This window comes from Salvelinus alpinus, chromosome 8, assembly GCF_045679555.1.
Source record: "Salvelinus alpinus chromosome 8, SLU_Salpinus.1, whole genome shotgun sequence".
Classification (NCBI taxonomy): domain Eukaryota; kingdom Metazoa; phylum Chordata; class Actinopteri; order Salmoniformes; family Salmonidae; genus Salvelinus; species Salvelinus alpinus.
The window spans coordinates 55,256,851-55,269,346 of NC_092093.1; the positions used below are offsets into that span (position 1 = coordinate 55,256,851).

General features: G+C 45.1%; 1 protein-coding gene across 1 annotated transcript in view; it reads right to left on the minus strand.

Moving 5' to 3' along the window:
• LOC139583299 (collagen alpha-1(XV) chain-like) overlaps positions 1 to 12,496 on the minus strand; it is a 111,530-nt gene that overhangs the window by 50,228 nt on the left and 48,806 nt on the right. The window contains exons 5-8 of the mRNA XM_071414208.1: positions 11,643 to 11,735; positions 1,116 to 1,230; positions 880 to 920; positions 32 to 220 (exon numbers count right to left, since the gene is read on the minus strand). Of these exons, the coding sequence (XP_071270309.1) occupies positions 32 to 220; positions 880 to 920; positions 1,116 to 1,230; positions 11,643 to 11,735 (438 nt within the window). The remainder of the gene's footprint in view (positions 1 to 31; positions 221 to 879; positions 921 to 1,115; positions 1,231 to 11,642; positions 11,736 to 12,496) is intronic.

The window sequence follows — 12,496 nt, forward strand, 5'->3', positions numbered from 1 at the left end:
GGGGATGTTGTGGTAACAAACAGGTTCTTACTGGCTGGCCGTCGTTACCGGGTGTTCCGGGTGGTCCTGCTGGTCCTGGGGGCCCCTGGGAGCCCCTGGGTCCTGGCACTCCCCCAGAAAAGCCATGGCTTGACGGACTGTGTGGGCCTGGGGGCCCGGGGGAGCCAGGGGGGCCAGCTGGCCCTGGATCTCCTTGCTCTCCTTTCTGACTGGAAGTCCCCTGGAGAGAGAGAGAGAGAGAGAGAGAGAGAGAGAGTCACACCATGAGAACATTAAGTGTGGTAGTGTGGTATATTGGCAGCCAATGATTTGTTTGATGGCTGGTCAGGTACTATCATTGATATGTATTAACCCTAGATGACTGACAGGGGCCGCTGTTTGGAAGCAACTGCATAGCCATCTTGTTACTCCTCCTCCAGTGTAAAACAGATTTTGGAAGATATAGAAATGCATTTATTAATGTCTACATCCATTTTGACAAGTATAGTTCTATTACAGACACCCTAATGCAAACTTTTAAATTATATTTTGTGACCTGAACATAAAACAAATAATGTAAAAACATATTCCTTAAATACATTTTTTTGTTGTTGAGAGGACTAATGTTACTGTCTCCACTACAACAAAATAAATACATGTAATTTTGTCCTTGAAACATTTTATTGAAATACTGTAAAAATTCCATTCATTCCTATGGAGTACTGCTTCTTCTGGGCAGTATCAATATGGAGGCCGATGGCTTCTAAGCCTCTCATTGGTCATTGCATATTGCGGTAGCATCATCAATCCAGGGTTTATACACATCATTACTATAGAGCAGGTAACACATTATAGGTCTTCAGTTGCATTCTCTTAAATCTGTCAACAACTCATACTTACACTGCTTGGTCTATAGTCTGCATCCGCAGTCCGACTTGGTCCTGTGGCCAAAGAAACAACATTCTCAACACACATGAATATGGCTCTGTTTTCTTACCATGTTTTATCGCCCCCTGGTGGCTCTTCATTTCAACACCACAAGGGATTATAATAATAATAATAATTATAATAATATATTCATGCAGTGTTATGCACAGTCTACCTCCATGTCTCTCGCTCTCCCTCACATCTCTCACCTCTCTCTGCAGTCAGCTCCACGTCCTGACCCGAGATCTCATCAGCATCCTCATCGTCAGTGGGCGATGCCTCCGTGGGAGGGGCGCGCACAGGGGTGCTCCATGGTTCCTCTGGCTGAGAGGGTGGCCGGAGGTAGGAGGAGGTAGCAGAGAGAGAGGAAGAGATGGGGGGGGGGCAGATTTAAAAGGATGCATCCTTTGAACATCTTCTGCAAGATGGGCTTCGTTGGTTATATGCAGCTGAGCGTGAGTCAAGAAAGCTCAACTAGGTCATCCAATGGAATTCAGTTAAATGTGCACTACGCAGAAATCACTCTGCCATTTCCTGGTTGCTAAAATTCTAATAGTTTGCCTAATTTCAGTTTATGTGACAAAACGCACAAGTATAGTGTGAAGAATCATTGTACCATCTAAACCACTGTGAAATATATTTTCCATAGCCAAAAATATTGTATTTTCAGCTTTTTGAATCTGGTGTACAAAACCGAAAGTAAAAGATGCAAAAATGTAACTTAAAAACGAGGAGCATAGAAATAGAGATAATAGAACAGATCATTGAACTTGCTTTCAATGAGAATGACAGATCTATAACACACATTTATATGTGAAGTTGGTCGGGTCGCCCCAAAAAAGTGACATATTGCAATTTTAAATTCAAAATGCGTTTTATTTTCCTGAGAGGGAAACTTGTGTGGTGACTGTCACAAAAAACATAGAAGTCAGAACAGGTACAGTATAAAAGTTAAAATTCTAACTGTACAATCATAGATTAAAAAAAAACTACTTCTGTAAGTTACTACATAGTATGGTTGCTAAGGCTTTTACATGTTTTTCCTAGAAAAGCGTGAATTTTTATTATAATTTATAAAGCACTGTTGCTAAGGATTTGCGTTTCGTATCTAAGCGACCCTAGAATTTGTAATGTTTGGTTAATTTGTTGCCATGATTACTTGTCGCCATATTCTGAATGTACTTTCAGTCCTCACTGGGCAAGCGTCAGATGGTTCAGGTGTCTTTTCGCTCTCTCTGGCGGATTGTTCCAGAACGTATTTTGAACAACTGTCACGTTCCTGACCTATTTTCTGTTGTTTTGTATGTGTTAGTCGGTCAGGGCGTGAGTGTGGGTGGGCATTTCTATGTTTTGTGTTTCTATGTTTAGGTCTATTGTAATCAGCCTTTCAATCAGAGACAGGTGTTTGACGTTGTCTTCTGATTGAGAACCATATATAGGTTAGCTGTTCACACTGTTTGTTTGTGGGTGGTTGTCTCCTGTGTCTGTGTATATGTTTTGCACCATACGGGACTGTTTCGTTCGTTCGTTCGTTCGTTCGTTCGTTCGTTCGTTCGTTCGTTCGTTCGTTTGTTTTGTAGTAAGTACTTGTTCGTTCGTTCTTCGTGTTTCATGTAAGTTCGTCGTTCTAAGTCTGTCTACTTTCGTTTTGTTATTTTGTATCATTTCAAGTATAGTTCGTTTTGTTCTTGTTGAAATAAACTTCAGTATGTCATTTCACTACGCTGCGCCTTGGTTTAATCCCTGCTCCTCCTCTTCGGATGAAGAGGAGGAGGAACGCCGTTACAACAACCTTCATCCAATCTTGAGATTCTGAACCAAAGGCTTGATAATGTTTGCCATTGACACCATTGGAAAGTTTGAGCATGTGATTCTTCACCATTAGCAGAGATAAGAGCGAAAGTGAGTATGGTTTTGATGTAGTTGATCTCTCCCATGTCTCTGCAGGAGTTTTACACATCTGTTGCGGATTCATTCCCATGAAGATTAACGTCACTTTATTGGTCAATTACACACAAGGTCCAACCAAAAGTTTACTTCCACTTTTTAACCTAACCCCTCCAAAAGACACACATACAGGACAAACATATAAAGGTTTTGGAGAGGTGCCCCGGGAGATGTTGTTTTGCGGGGTTAAGTGCCATGCTCAAGAGCACAACGGCAGGCAATGGCATCTAGGCTTTGATTCCAGCAACCCTCCCGTTGCTAGCTTCCCACCAGACTTTTCCCATTGGACCCGGGATTCGAAGTGGCTCGCCTCTCTAAATGCTAGGCTACCTGATATCACGAGAGACAATTACAGGAGTATGGCTGAAAAGAGGGATGCTCTGAATGTGGATATGTGTGAAAAGGAGAGCAATCATAATGAGTTTCAGGACAGAAAGAAGCACTGGGAAGACATGAGAGACAAACTGGTGCAAACGTTCAGGTGTGTGGATAGAAAGGTTGTCAATGCCACTTGGAGAAGGATGGAAGTCCTCAAGAAGAAACTGGCTCACAAGAATATCCTGAAGCACATGCAGATGGATATCCTGAAGCACATGCAGATGGATATCCTGAAGCACTATCAGATGGATATCCTGAAGCACATGCAGATGGATATCCTGAAGCACTATCAGATGGATTCCCTGAAGCACATGCAGATGGATATCCTGAAGCACATGCAGATGGATATCCTGAAGCACATGCAGATGGATATCCTGAAGCACTATCAGATGGATTCCCTGAAGCACATGCAGATGGATATCCTGAAGCACATGCAGATGGATATCCTGAAGCACATGCAGATGGATATCCTGAAGCACATGCAGATGCAGACCCAGAGTATGGAAGCTGAGGAGCAGAGGCTTCAAAGGCGGCTGGCCAGCAAACTGGAGGTAATTTACACTATTTAGCTAAGTATATTATGTATGTACAAGTATGTACTCAGGTATGGCAAGGTAATTATTCAGGGAAATACTATATATCCAGGTAGTTATGTCAAGGTAAGTATTCAGGTAATTATGTCCAAGTAAGTATTCAAGTAATTATGGTCAGGTAAGTATTCAGATAAGTTTTCAGGAAGGTTTTCAGATAAGTCTGTCCAGGTAAGTATTCAGGTGAGTTGGTCAATGTTCTGTAAGTATTCAGGTTAGTATTTAGGTATGTTCAGGTAAGTATGTCAAGGTAAGTAATCAGGTACAGTAAGTATTCAGGTCATTATGTTCCGGTAAGTATTCAGATAAGTATCAGTAAGTATGTTCATGTATGTATGTCAAGGTAAGTCACCAGGTCAGTATTCAGGTAAGTATATTTAGGTAAGTATATTCAGGTAAGCATTCAGGTCAGTTTTCAGGTAAGTATGTTCAGGTAAGTATGTCCAGGTAAGTATGATCAGGTAAGTATGTTAGGGTAAGTAGTCATGTACAGTGCATTCAGAAAGTATTCAGACCCCATGTCTTTTTCCACATTTTGTTACGTTACAGCCTCATTCTAAAATGGATTACATCGTTTTTTCCCCTCATCAATCTAAACACAATGCCCCAAAATGACAAAGCAAAACAGGTTTTTAGAAATGTTTGCAAATAAAAAACTTAAATATGACATTTACATAAGTATTCAGACCCTTTACACAGTAGTTTGTTGAAGCACCTTTGGCAGTGATTACAGCCTTGAGTCTTCTTGGGTGTGATGCTACAAGCTTGGCACACCTGTATTTGGGGAGTCTCTCACATTCTTCTCTACAGATCCCGGGCTCCCGAGTGGTGCAGCAGTCTAAGGCACTGCATCTCAGTGCTAGTGGTGTTACTACAGACCCTGGTTTGATTCCAGGCTGTATCACAACCGGTCGTGATTGGGAGTCCCATAGGGCAGCGCACAATTGGCCCAGCGTCATCTGGGTTAGGGTTTGTGAATAATCATTGTGAATAATATTTTTTTCTTAACTGACTTGCCTAGTTAAATAAAGGTTCAATAAATATATATATTTTTTAAAGATCCTCTCCAGCTCTGTCAGGTTGGATGGGGAGTGTCGCTGCACAGCTATTTTCAGGTCTCTCCAGAGATGTTTGATTGGGTTCAAGTCCGGGCTCTGGCTGGGCCACTCAAGGCCACTCCTGCATTCTCTTGGCTGTGTGCTTAGGGTTGTTGTCCTGTTGGAAGATTAACCTTTGCCCCAGTCTGAGCTCTCTGGAGCAGGTTTTCATCAAGGATCTCTCTGTACTTTGCTCCGTTCATCTTTCCCTCAATCCTGACTAGTCTCCCAGTCCCTGCCGCTGAAAAACATCCCTACAGCATGATGCTGCCACCACCATGCTTCACGGGAGTGCCAGGTTTCCTCCAGACTTGACGCTTGGCATTCAGGCCAAAGAGTTCAATCTTGGTTTCATCAGACCAGAGAATCTTGTTTCTCATGGTCTGAAAGTCCTTTAGGTGCCTTTTGGCAAACTCCAAGCGGGCTGTCATGTGCCTTTTACTGAGGAGTGGCTTCCGTCTGGCCTCTCTACCATAAAGGACTGATTTATGGAGTGCTGCAGAGATTGTTGTCTTTCTGGAAGGTTCTCCCATCTCCACAAAATAACTCTGGAGCTCTGTCAGAGTGACCATCGGGTTCTTGGTCACCTCCCTGACCAAGGCCCTTCCCCACCGATTGCTCAGTTTGGCCGGGCGGCCAGCTCTAGGAAGAGTCTTGGTGGTTCCAAGCTTCTTTCATTTAGAACGATGTAGGCCACTGTGTTCTTGGGTACCTTCAATGCTGCAGAAATGTTTTGGTACCCTTCCCCAGATCTGTGCCCCGCCACAATCCTGTCTCGGAGCTCCACGAACAATTCCTTCGACGGCCTGGGTTGGTTTTTGCTCTGACAAGCTCTGTCAACTGTGGGACCTTATATAGACAGGTGTGTGCCTTTCCAAATCATTTCAAATCAGTTGAATTTACCACAGGTGGACTCCAATCAAGTTGTAGAAACATTTCAAGGATAATCAATGGAAACAGGATGCACCTGAGCTCAATTTTGAGTGTTATAGCAAAGGGTCTGAATACTTATGTAAATAATGTATTTCTGTTTAAAAAAATATATACATTTGCAAACATTTCTAAAAACCTGTTTAAGTTTTGTCATTATGGGTTATTGTGTGTAGATTGAGGGAAAAAAATAATTTAATACATTTTTGAATAAGGCTGTAACATAACAAAATGTGGAAAAAGGGAAGGGGTCTGAATACTTTCCAAATGGATCAGTGTTCAGGTAAGTATGCCCAGGTAAGTATGTATGTGTATATATGTATGTATGTATATGTATGTATGTATGTGTGTGTGTATGTGTGTGTGTGTGTGTGTGTGTGGGTGTGTGTGTGGGTGTGTGTGGGCTGACAGACTAGCAGAAGTGCCAAACTAGCTACGCAGGAAGAGGCTGGGACCAGATCCACAAACACACTGGGAATGTCCCTAAATCATCCCCTGCCTCAGCACATCCCCTGTCTCAGCACATCCCCTGCTTTCCCTCCCCAAAACCTAACTTTCACCATTAGGGAGAAAACAAAACAGACCGTAAATCAGTGATTTGGACCTTCAGCCTACTCCACAACCCACACTCATTACTCAGGGTGTGTGGGTTGTGGAGTAGTTGTCCACATCCCCGATTTACGGTCTGTTTGTTTTCTCCCTAATGGATGACAGTGGAGGCTATCCTGGAACAGAGAGGTTTAGCAGTCAAATCGCCCGTCCTGAGTCTCCCCCAACGCCAGCTACAACAGAGGAGGACACGAACAAGCTGGGAGTAGGAACAGCCTCAAGGAGAAGTAAGGATGACGACAGAGTAGAGTAGACCACGATCATACAATTAGGCTAATGGTCACAGATATTATCAGAACAGATTTCTTTTTTTTTTTACTCCGAGTTTTCACGGTTGTTGAACTTTTACTATTCATTAAATTTGACCGTAGTCACCTTGAACAATGAAAAACAGTATGTCTGCCTTTTATCAAATTCACAAAACAGAGCTTTTAGAGAAAGAGGCTTCCTTTGAGGGTTCAGCTTTGATTCGGAGCACCTGCATTAAATCTGAGCAGTAACTGTCAAACGATCACACAGCTGGAGACTGAGCGAGAAGACGAGAGAGAGCGAGAGAGAGCGAGAGAGAGGGACAGAGTGGAACAGAGAGAGGGCGAGAGAGAGGGACAGAGTGGAAGAGAGAGGATGAAAGAGAGGGAGAGAGAGTGGAAGAGAGAGCAAGAGAGAGAGCAAGAGAGAGTGGAAGAGAGAGAGGGCGAGAGAGGGCGAGAGAGAGGAAGAGAGAGTGGAAGAGAGAGAGGGCGAGAGAGAGGAAGAGAGAGTGGAAGAGAGAGAGGGCGAGAGAGAGCGAGAGGGAGAGAGAGTGGAAGAGAGAGAGCAAGAGAGAGTGGAAGAGAGAGAGGGCAAGAGAGAGCGAGAGAGAGTGAAAGAGAGAGGGCGAGAGAGGGCGAGAGAGAGTGGAAGAGAGAGAGGGCGAGAGAGGGCGAGAGAGAGGAAGAGAGAGTGGAAGAGAGAGAGGAAGAGAGAGTGGAAGAGAGCCAGGGCGAGAGAGAGCGAGGGCGAGAGAGAGAGCAAGACAGAGTGGAAGAGAGAGAGCAAGAGAGAGTGGAAGAGAGAGAGGGCGAGAGAGAGTGGAAGAGAGAGAGAGGAAGAGAGAGAGAGGGCGTGAGAGAGAGTGAAAGATAGAGAGGGCGAGAGCGAGAGAGAGTGGAAGAGAGAGGGCGAGAGAGAGCGAGAGAGTGTGGAAGAGAGCGAGGGCGAGAGAGATCGAGAGAGAGGGTGAGAGAGAGGATGAGAGAGAGAAGGTGAGAGAGAGAAGGTGAGAGAGAGGGTGAGAGAGGAATAGAGAGAGGGTGAAAGGGTGATGGTGAGAGAGAGAGTGGAAGAGAGAAAGGGCGAGAGAGAGCGAGAGAGAGTGGAAGAGAGGGTGAGAGAGAGAGGGTGAGAGAGAGAGGGTGAGAGAGAGTGGAAGAGAGAGAAAGAGATAAGTAGTAACCCTGAGTGTGTAGCCTAACTCAGCGTTTCCCAACCTCGGTCAAGGGTCCTCCTCCCCTCCTGGGTGCATGTTTTGTGTTTTGGCCCTAGCACTACACAGCTGACTAAAATAACCAACTCAGCAACAAGCTTTGATTATTTTAATCAGCTGTCATGACGTTGGCCTGTTGGTGAGGTTTATGACCCCCATAAATACCTTTCCCCCTTTCCTCTCTCTCTCTCTCTCTACAGAGTGACGATTGGAAAGCCCTTTGTTAACATAGAGAGAGTCTGGTGAACAGAACCATATTTCGGTAATCCAACCAGTAGAAAATATGCGTTGGTACTTAAAGAATATGATATTAGATCAGTTGTCATCTGAGACATTATTACTGATGATAGGATGACAAACTGTATCTTGGAAAGTCTACACATTCTAGTAATCAGATTCACATGGAATTGTTGTGCAATTTAAATGTTTAAATATTAAACTATTTGTGAAAAGATGAAATGTAATTTTAGCTTCTAAATGAGAATTGTTTCCATAAGGTAAACTCTGTTCACTCAGTGGCCCCGCCCAAGTGAACAGACATTGGTTGTGAACTATGAAACACGCCCTTCTCTCCACCACTATATAAGCACGTTACGAAAATGTAACATTTGTGTTCCCGAGGACGTGAGAACGACGGTCCATACGTTAAAAGGGCTAATATTAAACTACAGAACTAAGACAACTTCAGCGTGAGCATAAAGTATGGCAACTTGGTATGAACTTTGAACTCTTATTCACTAAAGAAGTGATACCTCCTAGCCATTGAGTGAGCAGCAGCAGCTGTAAACATGGGCTAGGAAAGGACGGACAAAGTATCTCTTCTACCAAACACACGCCGTTACTACAACACATCCGTTCTACCAGACATTCTTCTGAGGACAGGAAAATCTCTGTTGGGCAACACGGCCTTCCATCTACGACCAACCTATTGAAGCACGGCTCAGAGTAAATATTTCAGGCATTTTCCTTTTCCAAATAGGCGGTTATTTAGAATGATTAAGATACTGTATTTACGATAGCATAGCTTCACAAGGTCCGATCAGAGACCAAATTCCTTTGTTCCTCAGTCTTCCCGCGCTTTCATTCAAAACTCAACCCCCTTTCTTTGTGTAACCAGCCGTCATATCGGTTCCGTCCGCTAGGGACGTTTTCTTTTATGACATAATTAGTAATCAATGTATGATCCATCCTGTGTATGTGTAATTCTGTGTGATTGTTTAGGTATTTAGTCAACAAATAATGAAACCAAATTTTGTATTGCTGATTCAACTTGTTAGCCAGGGTTCGTGAAGATAACCAAGAATTCTACGACTTCAGATGAGACTGAATAAGGTGACGATTAAGAATTGACCGCTATTGATGTAGAAGATTACCAGGTCTTTAAGAGTTTATTCGGAAGATAACAGCTCTATAAACATTATTTCATGGTGCCCCGACTTTCTAGTTGATTAGTTCAATCAGGTAATATTAATTACAGATAAATGATTTTATAGAATAGCATGTCATATCACTTAATCCAGCATAGCAAAGACACGGCACAGCTGTGTAGTGTTAGGGCAAAAAATGTGCACCCCAAATGTGCACACTGTGTGGTCTCTCCCACTGAAACACTTTATCTCATCACAGTCTTTCAGATGATACCCAATCCCTGGTAATGGGAGAGAAAAGCTCATGGGAAACTGGAAGGGAAACTCAGCCAAGCATCAGCAGCTGTTTTGATGTTAAGCAGTGTGCTTGGTGTCCATGTGACAGTTGAAGGAAGATGGAAGGCAGTGTTCAAAGGAAAGTTATGGTGCCAATCTTGCTTATATCTTGGATTGAGGCCTGCGGTTTTTGTCTGGTGCCATCCTTGTGAATAATGCAGGATCTCCAAAAATAGCATGGGATATGTCAACGTTAGATCACTTTTGAGGCATGAAATGTAATACCAAGACATCTCTCTCAAAATGGGCAGAGGGAAGCAGAAGAGGAGTGGTTGGGCAGGGGGAGACAGAAGAGGAGTGGTTGGGCAGGGGGAGACAGAAGAGGAGTGGTTGGGCAGGGGGAAGCAGAAGAGGAGTGGCTGGGCAGGGGGAGAGAAGAGGAGTGGCTGGGCAGGGCAGGGGGAAGCAGAAGAGGAGTGGTTGGGCAGGGGGAAGCAGAAGAGGAGTGGTTGGGCAGGGGGAGAGAAGAGGAGTGGCTGGGCATGGCAGGGGGAAGCAGAAGAGGAGTGGTTGGGCAGGGGGAGACAGAAGAGGAGTGGTTGGGCAGGGGGAAGCAGAAGAGGGGTGGCTGGGCAGGGGGAGGCAGAAGAGGGGTAGTTGGGCAGGGGGAGGCAGAAGAGTGGTTGGGCAGGGGGAGGCAGAAGAGTGGTGGTTGGGCAGGGGGAGACAGAAGAGGGGTGGTTGGGCAGGGGGAGGCAGAAGAGGAGTGGTTGGGCAGGGGGAAGCAGAAGAGGAGTGGTTGGGCAGGGGGAGACAGAAGAGGGGTGGCTGGGCAGGGGGAGACAGAAGAGGAGTGGTTGGGCAGGGGGAGACAGAAGAGTGGTGGTTGGGCAGGGGGAGGCAGAAGAGGAGTGGTTGGGCAGGGGGAGGCAGAAGAGGAGTGGCTGGGCAGGGGGAGGCAGAAGAGGAGTGGTTGGGCAGGGGGAAGCAGAAGAGGAGTGGCTGGGCAGGGGGAGAGAAGAGGAGTGGTTGGGCAGGGGGAGACAGAAGAGTGGTGGTTGGGCAGGGGGAGGCAGAAGAGGAGTGGTTGGGCAGGGGGAGGCAGAAGAAGAGTGGTTGGGCAGGGGGAGAGAAGAGGAGTGGCTGGGCAGGGGGAGACAGAAGAGGAGTGGTTGGGCAGGGGGAGACAGAAGAGTGGTTGGTTGGGCAGGGGGAGGCAGAAGAGGAGTGGCTGGGCAGGGGGAGGCAGAAGAGGGGTGGTTGGGCAGGGGGAGACAAAAGAGGAGTGGCTGGGCAGGGGGAGACAGAAGAGGAGTGGCTGGGCAGGGGGAAGCAGAAGAGGGGTGGTTGGGCAGGGGGAAGCAGAAGAGGGGTGGTTGGGCAGAGGGAGACAGAAGAGGGGTGGTTGGGCAGAGGGAGACAGAAGAGGGGTGGTTGGGCAGGGGGAGACAGAAGAGGAGTGGCTGGGCAGGGGGAGACAGAAGAGGGGTGGTTGTAAGAGATACAGACAGGACAACATGCTTTTGAAAGCAAAACACACTCTGAACTTTTCTAATATATGCTTCTGAAACACTTAAACTGGACTGACCACCTGCTCTGATTCTCCACACACACACACACACACACAGACACACACACACACACACACACACACACATTGATTGGGTTGGTTGCCCTTAACAATGCTTGAATCCTCCGTAACCAGCGATATATTTCTTTGAGTTCGTACGTATCTCTCATCAATGAATTGATGACGTATTTGATGATGTATGATGACGTATTGATGACGTATGGGGGCGGCAGGTAGCCTAGAGCGTTGGGCCAGTAACCGAAAGGTTGCAAGATCAAATCGCAGAGCTGATAAGTTAAAAATCTGTCGTTCTGCCCCTGAACAAGGAAGTTAACCCACTGTTCCCCAGTAGGCCGTCATTGTAATTTGTTCTGAACTGAAGAATTTGTTATTAACTGACTTGCCTAGTTAAATTAAAAAATGTCGTAAAACTATCCTTGTGGGTTTATGAAAGTGTGATAGAATATGTGTGTACAGGGTTGGGTCTGAGTGTTTTCTGTCACTCACCACGGTGTACTCTCTCTCCTCCACTACCTTCTTCACTTCATCCATAGTTTCTGTGTCATCGAAGGAGTCGTCTCCACTCCCATAGCCAGATGCCTGAAAGAGCATAACAATGGAATCGCTATAGTAACAACCTTGGATTTTCATCACATAACGCTTAAGTTATGACTTTGGAATCTCATTAATAGTTTTACATATTCAATAGGCAGTGAGGAAGAATAGTCTAGATGCTTCTATCACAAGCAAATTGTCTACTGCTTTTCCAAGTATTTAAAAAAAATATATATATTTAACCTTTATTTAACTAGGCAAGTCAGTTAAGAACAAATTCTTATTTTACAAGTAGCAATAACTCAGGCTTATGCTTAATAAAAACAGAGAAAATATATAAAGAAACTAAATGATGAATATAACAACTGGAGTTAAGTGCTGTTTTCACCACAAGCTAATGAATCTTTCAACACACAACTCTGCAATGTCCTCTAACCACCACTAGAGGGGCTGATGGTCCCATTCATCATCAGCATGTCAGGTTTTAGGATGGAGTAGGTAGAATTCAGCACATTAGCACTGATGCAGGGTCAGATTTTACATTTTCATCATCCTAATGGTGTTAGTATTGGGGGTGGTTGAAATCTGATCTTAGATCAGCGGTTAGAGGTCCATGTACAGTGTCTGCTGTTAACCAATGCTAGATGGTCTCTCCCGGCATCCATTCCTTTATGATAACTAATCTGAAAATACTTGATAGTTGATAGCTGTATGGTGGAAACCTGGCGAGTCCCATCCAGTCATATCCAGTCCTACCCAGTCCTACCCAGTCCTACCCAGTCTTACCTAGTCCTACCCAGTCCCAC